Source organism: Crocodylus porosus, unplaced genomic scaffold (genome assembly GCF_001723895.1).
Source record: "Crocodylus porosus isolate Cpor-Errol unplaced genomic scaffold, CroPor_comp1, whole genome shotgun sequence".
Lineage (NCBI taxonomy): Eukaryota > Metazoa > Chordata > Crocodylia > Crocodylidae > Crocodylus > Crocodylus porosus.
The window spans coordinates 107,299,590-107,317,852 of NW_017728906.1; the positions used below are offsets into that span (position 1 = coordinate 107,299,590).

The 18,263-nt window shown below is 39.4% G+C and overlaps 1 protein-coding gene across 8 annotated transcripts in view; it reads right to left on the minus strand.

The window, feature by feature from the left end:
- Positions 1–2,062: 2,062 nt before the first annotated feature.
- Positions 2,063–18,263, minus strand: part of MBNL2 (muscleblind like splicing regulator 2) — a 144,256-nt gene continuing 128,055 nt past the window's right edge. For 6 of the 8 annotated variants that reach the window (XM_019529731.1, XM_019529737.1, XM_019529735.1 and 3 more), the window contains one exon: positions 4,826–4,934. In XM_019529731.1, the coding sequence (XP_019385276.1) occupies positions 4,920–4,934 (15 nt within the window). In that variant the 3' untranslated portion in view covers positions 4,826–4,919. Of the gene's footprint in view, positions 4,935–18,263 lie in introns of all 8 variants that reach the window. The other 2 variants (XM_019529736.1, XM_019529733.1) reach the window with 1 other exon arrangement.

The window sequence follows — 18,263 nt, forward strand, 5'->3', positions numbered from 1 at the left end:
TGACCCCGGTATTCTTTCCTGCCATGGCAGGGGGTCGGACTTGATGATCTGCTCAGGTCCCTTCCGACCCTAGAAACTATGAAACTATGAGTCCTTACTTAGACATATTCACATTTTTTCTCCCTTCCTTTTACCATCATTTTTTTTTATCACTTCCCTTCCCCTTCCCTTCTTCGGATCACACACACATTTCCTGCCTCACTCAGTTTGTGACACCTGCAATTTGATCAGCTCACCTGGTGGTTTTCCAAAATCACCTTGCAATGTTGCATTCCTCTCAAACTAGAACTTTGCTGATCCAGTGGGTTAATGAACCCTTCTTTTCCTTCATGCTGCAAAGGGATCTGCAGTTTTATTTCTCTCCTAAAAAAATGGAATGTAAATAAAGGTGGCACTCACAGGTGTAGGACTGACAGGTTTAGAAACTAAAATCATATTTGCCAATGAAACCAGTACTGCATTTGCAGCACAGTGCAAGCCCGATTCTTACCATGAGTGAATGCTTCTAGGGATGAGAAAGGAGTTCAGCCTCCACGCTAATCCCTGGCTTCTGACAAAGAGGTAAAGCCCATCTATGGATGTTTCCTCCCTCTAGAGGAAGCAAGGCTGCATCCCCACAACAATCTTAATTTCATGCTCTTCTTTCTGTCTACACCACATGCAATTGTTACTGCCCCGCTACTGAAGATTCAGTTGTTATCACAGCCTTCTGACAAGATCATGGGACTATGAATCAGAGGCTGCACCCAGACGTGCGCGGACGTTTGGTTCCCTGGAGACAACTAATGGTGGCACACCTTGTGCTGCCACTCGTTGTCCCTGGAGAACACCTATGCCATGCGTGTGATGGTGCACGACAAGTTACCCTGGGTGGGGTAGGGAAGGCTGGTGCCAGCACTGGACTGCGGCGGAGAGGATCCTGTTTTGTGGAGCCTGGCTGGCAGAGTGTGGTTCTGGCTGGCCAGGCTCTGGCTTTGGGCAATGCATTCTGCCACGGTGTATGCCACTCCACTTTTTTCCGTGGTTTTTTTGGACCCCTGGATATCCAGGGATCAAAAAAAATCCCCTCTGTGCTGCTCCCTTTTAGTTCAGAGAACAACTGAATGTGTGGTATGTGGCACTACAGACATGTCTGTGGCATACGGCTGTGTTCGCCTGGATGCGGCCAGAAATGTTGACTCCTGTTTTGTCACTAGCTGATTGTGAGATCTCAGGCGTTGAACAACTAACTTAAACTTCTCTGAGCCTATGTCTTCTCTTTAGGAATATATGGATAATAGAGCTCCTTTAAACAGTCTGTGAGATTCAGGCAGGAATGTTTTGAATAAATGGTAGTTATACATCTGCGAGCTGCAGTGCACAGATGACAACATTATACACAAGTGTGTATATGCAGAGAAGGGTCATACAATTATTGTTCTGCTAAGGGTAAATCTGTGGAAACTGTTCAGTGCCATGGAACAGGTACAGCTTTTGTATAGAGGCAGAGGCTGCTGGGAATCCATGTAAGAGAAGGGAGCATTCCCAGAGTAGACCCAAGACCAGGGGACAAAACACCATAAAGATATAGCATGCAAACTCCCTATTGCAAAGGATGTATACAGTGGCTATGGATGATGCTGTAGCATAGTGTGGCCTACCTTTTTGGCAGGCATGCCACAAATTAGTCCTGGACCCTCCCTGAGTATCACTCTGATCTCTTTTCCCTGCCTGATCTGCCTCTCTGTTTTTTGTTCTCTGAGTAAACTGCTGCTCTGCTTTCTGCTCCCTGACTTATCAGTTGCTCTGCTACATATCCTGTGTCTGATTTGCTGCCTGCAAACAGACATTACCCATGCCACTTGTGGCAAGCATGTGGCGCATTGGCCACCCCTGATGTAGCAGTTGTCAGCTCTACTGCCTAATGATTAAGGAAAAGGAATGGAGAATTCTGTCCCCACTATGCAGAACACTAGTTTGTCCTGAGCCAAAATGGTTTACTTTATGGAATTTAATCTCTTCTACTTGTACAATGAAAAAAACAAACGAGAGAAACCTGCAAGAAAGAACACTGCATTACTCCTATCATTTTAAAATGCTTCTTTTTATTTCAGTGGTTGCACATTGGGTGAATAAATTTAACGTCACAACAAAAATATAATGGATATCTTAACAGATTGCTATGGTTACAGTGAAAGGAATGAACGAAGGGGATTTCTTAAACTGTTATTGAAATAGCCAGAACTGTTGTCAATTATATTTTGTATGAGAGAGGCAAATGATAAGGTATTTTGGTGAAGTGCTGTTTCATTTGTACAAAATAAATACAGAGACATCTCAAGTAACTCAAAATTACCTCTCAACTATAGTTTCTCAGTGTTGGCCCATCTCATGATTTTTTCTGGGGAGTTCCTTTTCTGTAATTCAACAAAGCATTTAAGATTTATTCATCTCCATTAGACTTTCTTTTTAAAATATAAACAAAGTTTTGGCAAATAATATTTATACAGAAAAATAGTTTTAGATCTTCCCAAATTTTGAAATATTCTATAAAATTACTTTATAAATAAATAAAATGCAGAATCTGTTCTACATTTATTTGCTCATCTGCGTAATTGCCTCCATCTTGTTAGCATAGGTTTGCACTTTCACAGTTTTGAGAAATATTACAAAGTCATAAAGTCGGAAAATGGATCTCTTATTAAAAATACATTTTTTCTTTTGTGTGTAAATTTGTATGGATGTAAGCCCTGATGTACCATAATGTTGTCATCAATGGGCCAAAAATAGTAATATTGGATTAACTGTAAAAAATATAGAATAATTATTTTGGAACATAAAAAGATCACACAAAACAATGTTTTAAAGAGTTTGCTACAGAAAATATTTAAACAATGTGGATAATTTACCATTTAGTATTATACAATATGCTACCAAAATGGCTAAATTAACTAGTATTAAAAAAAATAAAATGAAAAACAACTTTGACAGATATAGGCAAGTTGCAGTGTCAACTACCTGGTTAAAATGACTGAGAAAGTCTACAAACATTAGTGTTTTAATAGTACATAATGGTGATACCTTAACTGCTAAAGGAACAAGTTAAGATACATTATTTTCCAACAATTTAAAACAAATGCAACATTACAAGCATTATGTTAATTTTACAATCAGATTGTGATTTTGTTTTCTTTTGGGTGATCAAATCTACAATCTTAATATAAAGAGATAGTAATTAGACATTTGACAAACAGGATTTAGAATGGGAAGTCATTTCCAAAACAAATAATCATGTTGTTAGTGCCTCTAGTCTTTCAGAACAGGCAGTGCTGCCAAAGTTTAAAATATTTTACAATCAATCTGTAAAGTTTAAGTTAAAATACTGCAATCACTAATAATGTCCACATAGAAAACTGATGCTGCAAACAATTATACATAATATTAATTTATAACAGCTGTTTTGTTTTTTTAAATCATAATTTAAAAACTATGTATTTATGTGACATGTGCAACATATAAAATGTGATATATGAAATATTTGGTACAATAGTGCTTGAAACAAATCTTAAACCAAACTTAAATGAAATTTTAATTGTACATATATAATTACTGTGTAAATCAACAAATCATTTAAAAAAGTAAACAACATTAAAATCTGTTTCATCCATATATATGTATGTATGTATATATAATATGTATATAATTGTATTAAAGATATCTTCATACTTTGTGACATAAAATATGTTTTAAAGAAAAAAGATTAAAATAACTAGTATTTCTCCACTGTAATCCAGTTATCATCCTATAATGTAATTTAAAAAATACAAGAACAGTAATGGTTTATTAAACTTAAGCGCTCCCTACATGTTTAATTTTTAGTTAATAATCTAGATTAAAGTCACTTACCAGGTTTTCAGTGACTGAATTCATTTTTTTAAATGAGAATATCATACAATCTCCTCACCTACAGCCTCTTTAATTAGGTGTTTGTTTGTTTATAGAAGTTACTTAATAGCTTGGCTCTTTGTGATAATCTGATTGCAATTTTGAAACATTTATCACTTACTGTATATTAGATTGTTGGCATCAGCCTCACTTCCTTCAAGTCTGATGTGGCAAATTTTAGGCACTTCTGCAAAGTCTCTTTTAAAAACATTATAAATATACTTGTAAAATAAAATTTTCAAGACTTTGTTGGGGGTATGAGATTCATACCGTGCAAAGTTTTAGATTTTTCTTTTGCTATTCTAGAATCCCACGATTCAATGCAGCTTGTCCATACAAGTCAAATATCAACTTAGGTGCATCTAAAGATTTGTGCTTTGCTTTGGGTTTTCTATTTAAAATTGTAGACTGGCAGGGTGATGAGCACGAGGACTGGAGTGTGTTTTACTTCCTTTCTTTGTCTGGGAATCAACTCACTAGGGAAGTAAACACAGGACTTCTTTAACCAAGGAAAAAATAAAACATGTGTAATTAGGGTTAAAAATAAACCTGCAACTGGGATATATCTTAGCCAATATAAATGAATTATTGCTAAACTTGAAAGATTCATAACGTCATGAATCTTATAATACTAAATTAATTGGACCATTTGCATTCGCTATAGTTATGGAGATAAGACAATATTCCTAAGAAGTAAACTATGTTTATAAAATCTTTAAAAGTAAATGTACCCTTTAAGTCTTGAAACATCACAGCTGGTATCAGGTAGTTAACTATTTTAGGTTGGGATACAGTAAGCATACCATATTTACTATTCATATATAACATAGCAGCACTAGCTTCTTAGAGTTTGTGATTTGTCCATAAGAACAAAATCGTTACTTAGCATGCAGTTTGTGGCAACTCTAAAGAGGAGGAAACAGGACAGTATGTACAGTAACAATGTTTTGCCATTCTCAGTGAGGCTTCTTGACATTCCATTCCATTTCTGCTGATTATTTCAGGATTATCTGTTAAAGAAATGAAGACATTATTGTTTTTTCTGATGACTTTAACCCAAAAGCAATACACTATTGTTTATGATTTCGTCTAGTTAAGACACCATCTACCTATGCTGGGTGAAAAGTTTTGCATTTCACAAACCTATCCTTTTTTTCCTCTCAGTCTCATGAGAGTGAAATTAGACAAATGGGCTATTGAACTTCAAGATACCAGATGTATGTTCTAAAGTAAAGGAAAAATGAGAAAGAACACGACAAATTATTTGCAGTTCCCCAGCAAATTCTTAGAAGTGCTGAATGGGCTAGGAGAGGGAATTGAATAGACACATTTGTCCCTGACTTCTCTGGGAATCAAGTTGAGCCATGAAGGTTACTGACCTGGATGCTATGTTCAACATTAACCCTAACACTAGGTTGTTTTTTTCTCTCTCTCTCTCTTTTAGAGGTCGGTGAACTGAAAAACCTTGCCCATTTTCTCTGTATTATACAGGCAGTCAGGCTAGATGAGCATTATGGTCCCTTCAGGCCTATAATTTACCAATCTACGTAACTGCTAATTCTACTAATGTGACACTTCAGTATGCTAGGATCCATGTACAGGAACCTGTTTACACATGACAGTCCTATTTCCAGTACCAAAATGCCAAAAGCATGTTATGCTTTGAATGACAGTTTTAAATACAATCTTAACAGATTGTTTAAAAAAAAAAAAAGCCCTCAAACTGCACCCCCACCAGTGTATCCGGCATACAATATAGACAAAACAAACCAGATTTCCACGGCCTTCCAAACTGGGTTCAACAGTTAGGGAGCACACCTGAGTTACTGCATCATTACTGAGTTGTTACTTCAGACCTAAGGACCAACTCTAGGCAATGCCAATCTATGGAAATACTCCTTTTTCCTGTTTAGCTAGGTATTATTCAAGCATGTTTCAAATCATTTCAAATCACATTTCAAGTAACATGCAAGACAGTTTTAAAAGGTACAATGTTCCATGTAGCCACTGTAAATGTGCATCATCATTTAGCGTGGCCTTTATCAAAAAAATATAAGATGTTTAGAAAATGACATCGGCAACATACTACCTCTGACATACAGACCACCAACAAAGAATGTAAGGCCATTCATTCCAGTCGCCCATTTGGTTATGTTTTAATACTTTTTGTTGAAAAATAAAATTGTGTGCAGCCATTGTTCCAAAAGTTGGCTGGAATATCTTATTTTTCTGCTACCAGTTTGCTGCAGCAGGTATATTATGAAATAAACATAGTTAACAATGACACCCATCTGCCTGTGACTACCTCAGAAACTTTCATTCCAGGTGGGAGACAATAAGCACCAAGCTGTTTCATTTTTCAAAGGAAGACTGCCCAGTGATAAGCTGCATTTTAAGGGCTGACATGTGTTGTCATATCTGCAGGTTACACTGTTTTCCAATGTAGGAGCTTGGATCTGTTTAGAGCAAAATGGTGGCATGCTCTGCCTCAGGGTGGATCAGATGCTCAAGTTATTTTCTAGTTTTTGGAGGCACCTGTAATTTGTTTATTCTGTGCTAGGAAAATGGAGTAACTGCTCCCACTAATTTTACTAAATGATCCACTTGAAGTCTAAACTGTGAAACCAACTAGAGAAGTAAGGCATGTTCCATAAGAATATTTAGTATCTGGGTGTATGAGCTTCCCTTACTGTATTATTCGCTGACACGCCAGCATTTATTCCTCTAATTATAAACATCCTCAGTTACATTTTTGTGGCATCCAGAGGCGTCAGTCATGTCAGGGCTTCACCATAATGGGCACTGTTTAAACATAATCCTGCTCAGAAGGACTTAAAATGAGACATAATATGTGAAAAAGACAAACAGGAGGGAAAAGGGAGAGGGAGAGAGGCTAAAGCAAGAACACATAGATAATTGTTGAATATTTATATTGCGGTAAGGCCTATACGTCAGGTAGGCAGGTTCTTTTGTGTTTTGCTCTGTCTAGAGAAAATGACAGTCTCTGCCCAAAATCGATGCTTAGTAGCTGGGTGCACAACCTGTAGCCCACCGGTGGCAACAATTACAATTCCCCATCTGCTTAGCTCTTCTCAGATGACAATTTTCCATATGAATCACAGCAGGAATGAACTTCAAGGAGACAGCTTAGAGCAAATAAGATGGTAGCTATCTTAACAGGGAGATTTTCCTTACACAGAAATGGCAGCGTAGGAAAAATAGCAAAGGTGCTCATGGAGAGACTTCATAATTGTTTCACACTGGACATGGTCTATGCAGTTTGTTCTGTTCTGAAATACCCAGGCAGTACCCTGGCTTTTTAAAGATTCTCATTCTTCGTGTTTGCTACACTTATTATGATTTTTTAATGCATTCCCTATTCTCTGTCTTCACTTAGAATTGTGTCCAAAACCAATACTACTGGAATGAAATCCATGGCCAATAACTAATAATTATACAGACTCTAATCAGGCTGCAAAATCATCATCACTGACCTTTTTATCTAGTAATAATGAGCAATGCTGGTATAATCATTCTAAAAAGGTCTAACAATATTACCTTGGCCTTTACTATAGAATGATAGTTAGGAAACCTTAATGTCTAATTTAGAGAGAATCAATTTGAAATCTATCAGCTTTAGAAAATACGTTGTTGAAGGTACTGCACTAGCTGGCTGACATCTTATTTTTGAAGAGATACAATGCCACTTTTCTATATTTTGAAGTATCTCTCTCCTTAGTGGTACATGAGAAATCTACACGAAAGATGGGGAAGCTGATTGTAGCAGACGGACTGCTCTTGTAGAAAAGTCTTCTTGAAAGGACTCAGGGGAGTGACTCTCCATGAGGTTCTCTGTGCAGAGATGTGCTCTAAAAGCTCTGTCAGAAAAAGTTACAGCACATAATCACAAGCCAGGTTTTCTCAGGAAGATAGGGCCATCCAAAAAGAGGCCATGTACAAGCTCTAGCATCACTTATTATCACCTCTCCCTACTCGCTCGACTCCACAGTTGGGCTACCAGGGATTTCTTCCTGAAGACTCCAGGGGATGGAGGGTGAGGTGGGGAGGTCTGTAAGAAAAAAGATATTTTGACCTATTCTCCAACTAAAGTAGGGTACAGCAATCCATTATACAATGACTTGACTTACTGCATAAGAAGGAACCGGGGGTATGGTGGACCACAATGTGAGCCAACAGTGTGCTCTTGTTACAAAAAACAGGCCAACAGTAGCCTGGGTTGTATAAAGAGGCATGTCACTTGCAAATCTAGAGAAGTGATTCTTCTGGTTTATTCAGCACTAGAGTACTTGTCCAGTTTTGGGCCTTACACTTTAAGGATGTGGACAGTGTATCACAAGTGCAGCTCAGAGCAACAAAAATAATTAGAGGCCTCAAAAGCATGACTTATGAGGACAGGCTAAAAGAACTAGGGCTATTTATTGTGGAGAAGATGAGGAAGATTTGATAACACTCTTCAAATACCTGAAGGATGATTACAGAGATGATGTAGATGGAATATTCTCTGTGGCCACAAAGGACAGGATTAGGAGCAATGGCCTCAAGCTACAGCAGAGGCAATTTAGATTGAAGATTTCTGACTATGAAACTGGTTAATCACTGGAACAGGCTACCCAGAAACATCGTTGAATTTTAATTCCTGTACGCTTTCAAGAACAGGTTGGACAGACATTTGGTTGAAATAGTTTAGTCAGGGATGATCCTGCCTTGATTTGGGGTTTTTGGAGTGGGGAGTTGTTGTCCAGCAGGGGGCTGGACTAGATTTCCTTTCCAGCTCTACTTTCCTATGATGCTATGATAAATGTACGTATAAAATCATTAAAAATAAGAGATTATACATGTAGAGTAAAAAAAAAAAATTATGATAGTTTGTCTATGAGCCACACGTACAATTTGTTTTTTCAACAAGAGACTGGACCTTCAGATTTTTTTTTACCTCTGGCCTCATTCCCTCAAAGTAAATTAAAATATTTTTGCTCTTGCTACTGCCTAAAGCAATACTGCCTCAATATTCTTGCTGTGTTTTGGATTATTGTGCTCTGGTTTGTAATTTTTATTGTAATGTTTTCAGTGTGTGTGAATATCATACCATCTTATGTATTGTGTCCTACTTTTGCCAGATAATAAATACTATAGAGGCCATCAGAATAGCAAGATCCTGGCTTTTGGTGATGCAGGGCATAACAACATGAAGAAAACCTTATTTGACCTTGAAGGCCCAAATCCTATTTCACTTTTTGACTTCTGTTAATCCCTTCTGAGAACTCTCAAAAGGACAAGCCCAGTTGTGCAGGTGGACATAGTGTCTAAATTCTGCAAAAGTGCACTAAATATTGCTTATGCATCAGCTTTTAGACAGCTAACTAACATTCACATACCTACAGATGAAATGGGTTTTGGAAGAACATGTACAACATAAAAGCAGTCTGTAACCATTTCTAAACCTTACAAATTCTAGCCATTCATGTTTAATCTGAGACCACTTTGATTCTTATAACTCTTATTCTGTGTTGTATCAGCTGTATCTGAGTGCAGTACACAGCAATGAACATACAAGATTTTCTATCCTACATTAATTTTGTATAAACCAGCTCAGCTGCAGACTTCTCAGTGGATCCACCTGCAAATGCAGTAATAAACTTGATTTTGGTATGCATTTCTAAGATGCTCCTTTAAAAGGCCTTTGAAATCACTTCTCCAAAGTCTCTGATTTCATAGGTATTACTATATTTTGAGCCAACATTAAGGCCCTTCACCTGCAAATGCAAATTATTTCCATATTGGAAAAAAACTATACTCATATTTAATAGATTTGTAAGTAGTGTTAGCAAAAGGGTAAACATTTGGATCTCTTCCTGCTAGGTTTTGAAGACCAGTTCAGGACAGTGGTGCCCCAGCCTTTTTTCCCTGTGGGCTGGATCAGTGGTACCGAGTCTGTCTGCAGGCTAGATCCAGCTGGTAGACTGGCCCCGTGGATCTGATCTAGCATGCAGTGTTGGGGCTTGATTTAGCCATGCATGGAGGAAGATGTGGGGGTGGCTTTGAAATTTGCTGCCGCTGCACCCTGCTGACAAACTGCCTGACCTGTAAAGGAGCCATGCGCACCAGATGTCATGACTCTCTGGGCCAGCTTTAGCTCAGGGGCCAGGGAGTTGAGCACCCGTGATTTAGGAGCTTCTTGCATATATAGTGACATTCTCTCTTTCCAGGTATTTCACACAGGCAGTACAGCAGTCATACAGGTTTAGGAAATATATTCTAAAAGGATCTACAGCAATTTATAGAAAGTCTGTCCTCAGAAAGCTTCTCATGCTTTCTGAAACCTACACAAAACATGCCATCTCTCTGATGGGAAACTGGATTGATGGGAATTTAAAGCTTTCTATGGGTTTCAGAAAATGCCCCTATGCGTTGGTTGTATTGATTAGTATGCTCTTTTGTGCCATGACTTCTGCACCCTCCATGCTTACGAAAGACTTTCAACAGGAACACTGGAGTGGAAAGCACCCCATGATTCTTTGATTCCTTACCTTTAAATTAGGGAGGACTGCCCACACTACTCCTTTTGGAAAATTATTCCAGAATCTCATTTCTCTAAAAACCTTCTCCCAGTTTAGGATCTACATTTACACATGGACCACTTATATCCATTTGTTCCTCAGAAACCTTCTAAACATTTCTCCTTAAAATTTACCTCTGCTTTGACCACTATAAGTCATGTCTGTTAGACTATGAGCTGTGATTTCTATCTGCTGCTAAGCTCTGTCCGTTTTATTGTTATTTCATTCTCTTATCCCAATCCCACCTTGTTTGCCTGTTTTGTTCATGTTTTGTCGTCTCTGACACGAGTTCTCTAAACCAGACACTACTTCCTTGGTTATTTGTCTGTACTGTGTCTAGTCCAAGGGATCCTGATCTTTGCTGGAGGTCCCCTGGTTCAAAGCTTTCACTGACACATTAGAGTTATCTTCCTGTCCTCTATTCAGACTCTTCTGCCTCTGAGTCTGCTCAGTTTTCTTGGCTCCATTCCCACTCTGCCCCCCTAGCCATCCATTCTTCTATCTTGAGGCTCAGAGCCACTGGCCTAATGTCTGCCTTTTGTCCAGTGTTCAGGGGATGTATTTCCTTTTTTCCCAGTCTGAGCACATATATCTAAAGAAAAAAAAAGTGGAATCATGTAACCCTGCAACCTTAATCTTTTCCATGTAATTTCTGACAGGATACAGTAAATGAAATCGCACACAGTCAGGTAATTAGACAAACATATACTTTGTTTCTTTGGTTTCAGAAGGAAAATATATTACCAGCTTCTCAAACACATTTTAGTATACTTCTCTTTCCAAGGAACATATTGAGGTAGCAAAGAATGAGAAACTATTCTTTAATGAATGTTATTCACTACAAATAAACAGGATTAAGTCTTTTAAAAATGAAGACAATCTAGTTTTGCTCACTTTTTCCCAGAATAATGAATAATGTAGCCCTTTAAAGTTTATCATACTACATTCTGATTTATCTTACTATACACTGAATTCTAATTTTTGTTAATGGGAGAGAGAATGAACAGACTGCGTAGACATGAACAGCATTATGGTGATATTTTATGAGTTCCCATATCACAACTGTTTAGAATGTCCACTCAGTATAACCCTTGAGAAGTGTTGATCTAGTATAATAGGTTGCCTTTTGCACCTTCCATTTTTAGGGCATTTTCTTTCCTCTGCTTTGATTTTCTAAGCTGTTCTGATCAGTTTACCCAGAGGAAATGAGAGAATAAAGAAGTGAAAGGGCAAACACTGAGGTTGTTATTCATTAAGATTCTGTATTTCTCTGTGTGAGTGCTACTTCTTCAGCACCTCATTTCTCAATTCCCTCCTTTCCTTTTATGTAAGACCTGGTTTCTATTTTGTTTACTTCTTGTATTTCGCCTGTACTAAAAGCATTTAGAACGAGAAAGGGATTAACAATTTCGCACCTTTAGTATGGGTGCTGCCAAGCACAAAAAGCACAGCTAACATTTCTCTAGACTCCACAGGAGCAGCAAGTCAAGATATTTTCACAGTAAAAAAAGAGAGACAGAGAGAAATGAAAGGGAAAAGAAAAACAACTCCCCACTCCAAAAACCCCAAATCAACACCCTCCTCCCCAAAAGGGTTCAAACTGAGGCTTCTTTTATTGTAATTTTTTTCTAATGTATTATGATTCAGAACTTGGAGGTGTAAAGGCATTAAGAAAAGCCAAGTGTAATTCTGCTGACTTGCACACTCCTCACAAATAAAGAGGACATTATTTTGTATTACTGTACTTTTGGTTAGATTTATAACTTAATACATATGTGCAATATGGACCAATCAAGGTCTCCAAAGAAAGCCTAGCTATGAATTCCCTGACTTCTGCCCATTTATGTTTTCATTAATTTTCTTCTTGAGGATTCTTGTATATACATATGCATATACATAGTTATGTCAGTGCTATCATTGCACATGATTTTGTGCCAAAGATGTAGTAAGTCAAGGGCAATGGATCCCTGACTTAAGCTAGAAGGCAAAACTGACAGAACAGCAAATAAATGTTGACCTTGATTCTCCAACTGGATGTAGCTAGGCAGACAGACCTCTGCAGGATCAGGGCTAAAAAATGGCATGACTACCTGGCTAAATGTTTCATGGACAGACCATGACTGAAACAAAATACTACTTCTGGTTATTTCAAGGACCAACTGTCAAAAGCGCAGGAAGGGTGAGTGATGTGGGCAACATACCCACCCCAAGTTACAAGCACAACTGCAGTTTATTTTAGGGTGCAGAGTTCCATACAAATACATCTTGGCTTACATGCTGCAACAGTGTTAAAATCTTGAGGGAAATCAAATTCTTGTTATGACCTTCATTGTTAACTGCTGAATTAACTCATTTTCTTCCCAAAGTTTATGAAATCACTTTACCTTAGAAAACTTGACCTGTGCTTAGATAATTAAAAAATACCCAAAAAAATTTTACTAAACTCCCCCAAAATATTATTTTTGGCATGAACATAACCTAAAAGCAAATTTATCTGGAAAATTAGAAAAAAGCAGAGACTTATACACTAATTGCCTCCTCAAACATAGTTAGTTATACTAAACCCTAAATTCAGGAACAGAGAAAAAAATTAAAATAGATCATAATAAGAGAAAGAGAAGGATACCTAGATACGTGAAAGAAAAAAAAATAAAGCTTGAGGTTTTTTTTGGCTTATCTTCCTATGTGAAGATACTGCCATCTAGCTAGCTTTTGAGAGAAAAAAAGTAAAAAGATTTCAGTCTTTTGGAAATGAGTCCTTGCCCCGCTTCATTCCCATGTAATACTGTTATACATATCTAATATATGATCTAAAGATTTTACAGTTATCCTGTTGCAAATATCTGGCACCTAGAATTACTTTTGTAGTGTGACTGTTTAGCAAAACCAAATGTGTCCACAATGCTAGTGAAAACAAGTAAGAGTGAAGAGCTGCTTAATTTTTGTATTAGATTTCAAATATTGAGTCTCTTAATTTCTGTGTGGTGACTTTTTGTTTTTGCTTTACAGAATTCCCACTGACACATAAAGACACATAGGTCTGGTAATACAATGTTTCTATATATACTGTATTTACTTGATTCCAAGATAAGGTTTTTCTTCTCCATGCAACACAGTGAAAAAGCTTCTTGTCTTGGATTCTTCTTGTCTTGGTGCAAAGTGGCAGGGGGGCAGGTGGCTGTTGTGGCTCCAACTCTGGCCCTGACCTGGTGCTGGGGTCAGAACTGTAGCTGCCATCTCCCTCTCCATTGTCTCCCCCCACCTTGACACCTGTCCCTTGACACCTGTCCCTCCACAGCATTTGCCTCCTACCCCTCCCACATACCCTCCAGCAAGGCTCTGGCACTTAGCACATGGTTGCTCTGGCCCCAGCTTGGCATGGTAGCAGCAACTCTGACCCAGGCTCTGGTGTCTAGCTAAAGCTGCTGCTGCTGCCACAAAAGCTGCTGCATGGCTGGGCTGGGGGCTGGTGTCAGAGCAACATGGGTTCCATGCTCCAGGATGGAGTGGGGCTACTGTCCTGTCACAGCTGAAGCTGGAGGGCAAGTGGCAGTGGGGGAACAGGGAGGAGAGAGGCTGCAAGGAGGGGTAGGCACTGGGGGAATAAGGGGGCCAATGAGAAGCAAGCACTGAGGGGGTGCAGGCATAGAGAGGTCAAGTAGCAGGGGTAAGGGGACAGGCACTGAGAGGGGAAGAGAGCAGCAGGACAAGCGGGGGTGGGAGAGGTGGCAGGGACCAAGATATGGGGGAAGAGACAAAGGTCAGGCTGCTTGACTCTCCCACCTCCTCCCCCACTGCTTGTTTCCCCACCACCTACCTTTCTGCTATTTTCCCACTGGAGCGTTGGGGGGGGGGGGGGGGTGTTGAATTTAAGATGGCCCTCCAACAATTAGATTCTATACATGGAAAATGATAATACATTTATTGCAGGGGAGAAGGGGTTATCTTAAATTCAGCTGTCTTGGATTCAGGTAAATACGGTACTGTACAGTGTCAACATTTTTAGCAAATGAGCGTGCTACCGTCTTTTCTTGAAAACAGTGTGAGCTTTCAAGATCAGCTTATTGGGTTTGTAAAGTTTTCCAATCTTTTTCTGCAAGTTAAAATTACTTATATGGAATTCTATTTCTTAGAAGATATTATTTGATTGAATTCATGCTCTTGGGTCTCAAGCATCTAGCATGAAATAGAGAATGAGTAACTTTGGATCTTTAAGGTGCAACCTTTTATGTGCCTTATACGTGGACTAAGTGCTGCTATCTGCTTAGCCTTCTAGAATAAGGTCCCTTTCAATACCTTCATGATCAAAGATATTACCTGTAAATAAACTATTTCATACTGCTATAGGCATAGGCCCAGATCTTATTTCACCTGTAAGATGCCTAAGTCCAACACACTTTGCTTTTAGATGTTTAAGGGTGCTAGCAGATGTTAAGAACCCCCCCTCCCCCTCACACCTTATAGGAAGAAGCAGTGCATTAGTTTGACCTAGCTCTGCAGCATCTGTATAGATCACGTGCTTCAGTGAGGCTTTTTGGTGCTTTTATCTAAGGGCTGATTCAATCAGCTACTGGATAAAAGAGCCAAGAAAGCCCCACTAAAGTGCTGGATCTATACAGATGTCGGGTGGGCTGGGTCCAACTAATGTGCTGTCTCTTCTGAGCATATGCTGGGTTTTGCATGGGGGTATGCTGAGTTTAAAGTAAAATGCCACTTTTATTTATTTTTTAACAACTGCAAGCAGTCTAAGACACCAAGTACAATTTTATTTTTTTCTGCACAATAGATGTTTAGGCATCTAGACACAACTTGTCTCCATCTCTATGGCTACTGTACACTCTAAGAAGCAATACAGCTTGGCCACCGAGACCTCTAACTCCATTTATGCCCTGTTGCAATCCAGTTTCACTAACTGAAATCTGATTTGAAGAAAAAACAAAACTAGTAACTGACATTGCAAGTGGTGTGGGGGTTGTGCCCATTTTTTGCTAAATTCTCCAGGATCTGGGATGCCTAAATCCTGGGCAACCTCACCAGCCTTGTTCCAGGAGAGTACCCTACCCATTAAGCCACAGCATATGAAGAGAGTATCTTTTATTCCTGTTGTTGAAGCTGCCCCACCAGGCAGCCAAGAGGAAAAGAAGGTGGCGTCAGAAGAGAAAGCCTGACTCTATGGGAGCCTGGCTCTCTGGCTTGGTGTGTGTATGTGTGGGGAGGGGGAAGTCCTTGCTCTGAATGTTTGTGTCTTGTTTGTGAATGTTTGTCATTTAATAATCACTGAATGAACAAACAGCAAAGAGAAAGCTTCTTTTTACAAAGTGCTACATCTGATGAACATGCCTTCCCTGTGAAGCTGTCTTAGTACCAATAGTGAAATTCATACTAGTACTAATACTGAAGACTTCTAGCTGTAGTCCTTATGACAGTACTTCTCTATTCAGGAACACATTAATCAGAATCCTTAATAGAAAGGAATGTATGAGGGTGTTTGGAGAGAAGAAAATAAAAGTCTGGAAGACTGTTAATAGCAAATCTCATTGTGTCTGTCTTTCCTTACAGAAAAATAAGGGGTTTTTGGGTTCAGCATTTGCATTCTGCAGCCCTATGTTGCTAGCCCACTCTATCTTGTGGGATACCAGCCTCCTTTGTTCACTGCCAAATCCCCTGAAATTACACTTCTCTTACAAGACTTCTACCACACCTCTAGCTTACACAAAAGGATAGAGTGGGCATAGCAATGTGATTGATGATAAACACGATTTCAGATTATTTTGCAGGACAGTCACTTGCACAGAGGCAATTCCGCTGGGTCAGATCCTTTCTCTCTTACTAAAGCAGAATAACACCATTACTTACAATGGCATTTACAGTAGTGTAAATTGTCATTGTATAAAATACAAAACCAGCACTGGGAATAGGGCCCAGAATCTAGGATTCCCTCCACCCTCTCCAAGGGCTCACTGATCTTCCAAGTCAGGGTCCCTCTTGCTTGCCCTGCCCCATATATCTTTCACTCTTGGCTCCCCAATAAGCCACCTTCAAAAGGAATGGGGGAGGGTGCTTTCACTTCACCCCTGGTGCTTAAGATAATCTGCTATGACACAGTTGGCAACCCAAGGCCTGTGGCCTGAATTTGGCTTGCAGAGCCATTTTATATGGCCTGCAGAGCTGAGGGGCTTTACCTGGGCACCAGGGAGTAGCACTGTTACAGGGGGAGCTGTGATGCAGATGCAGCTGTCGCGGCAGCAGTGTGGGCTGGTTTGCAAGTAGCCCTTGCACAAAGCTAAGCTTAATTAAAGCAGTGCCTCCCACTGAAAACACTGATGAGCCCCATGCTGTGAAAGGTGATATGAGTTCAAACCCCCTGAGGTTGAGAGCAGCCATAGAATCCAGATGCCTCATGTCCTGGGCAAGTGCTCTAACTACTAGACCACTGAAGAAAGAGGATATCTTTATACTAAATCATACTTCTGTGTGTCAAGTAGATATCTCTACACTCAAGTCCTGAAGGGGATTCCTTCCTCTGTAGCTGCCAGGATCAAGCTGGATCATAACAGAGGCCTCTTGAGCTGTTTGAATGATCCCCACTGAGCAAATGTAGAGCTGTGCACCTCATAAGAGGAACAGTAGATGCGTCAGCTGTAGACTGAAAGAATGGGAGTGTTATGCCACTTCCTAGCCAAAATAAGGCCCCTGGTTATACTGTTTATACCAAGCAGTAGCTGCACTTGGGGAGATCTTAGAGGAGAAATGGAAAAAACATCTTATGGTTCTCCTGCAGGGTCAGAGACCTAATGCAGCAGAACCATTTCAGGTCAGTCAGATGGTCATTGGGAGCAGGATTTCAGGCAGTGGAGCATATTCAAGGGCTTGCCAGTAACATTGTCCTGTTTCTCCAAAGAAGTGATTCCTAACTAGGGTTTCACAACACCCTGGGGTGCTGTGAACCCTTGTTAAGAGTGCTATGGGGTGTTGGTTAATATTAGCTCTGCTAGGTGTGCAAACATGGCCATATGATTGACAAAAAAAACCAGACATGTCAAATAGAATCCAGTGTCAAAAACATTTGAATCTGTTGTGGTCTTTTTGAGCTCTCTGCAACAGAATTTATTATTGTTCCAGAGTCAAAAAACAAGTGAAAGCTAAGATTGAGTATCTTCCATGGTGTGCCTTGAGTCTGAAAGGGCTGAGAGCCACTGGCTGGTTTTCATCAGCTAGCGCTATCTTATATAGTTCTGGAGGGAGTCCTCTGTCCTTCCATCTCTTTTTCTCGACTTCCCCATTTTTTTGTGTGACTAAGGGCCCTGCTACACATGCAAATTAAACCAGCTATAGAGTTGTTACACATCTTCAAGCACTAACTTTATGGCTGGTTGGCCCTTTTTATAGTTGGATAGTCGTTTTCATTGTACGATCATTACTTTGTACTTGTGGCTGGTCTAAATTTATTACGTGATTAACCAGTTAATTGTGTGATAATTACTTTGTGATCATGGTTGGTCTTACTTTGCACATGTGGCTGGTCTAAATTTATTGCACAATTAACCAGTTAATTGCATAATGTATATATAATGTGTAGCAGGGGCCTAAGAAGGGATGTGAACACAAGGAGGGTTTTTTTGGAAACTGTAGAGTTTTTTCATTAAGTATGGAGAAGGCAGGGCTCCTTTAGGTCTCTTATTTTTCAGAACAAGTGAAGACTTGGAGACCACAACATTATCTAAGTAAAATAGGAAAAGAACTGAAGGAGCTTACTGAAGT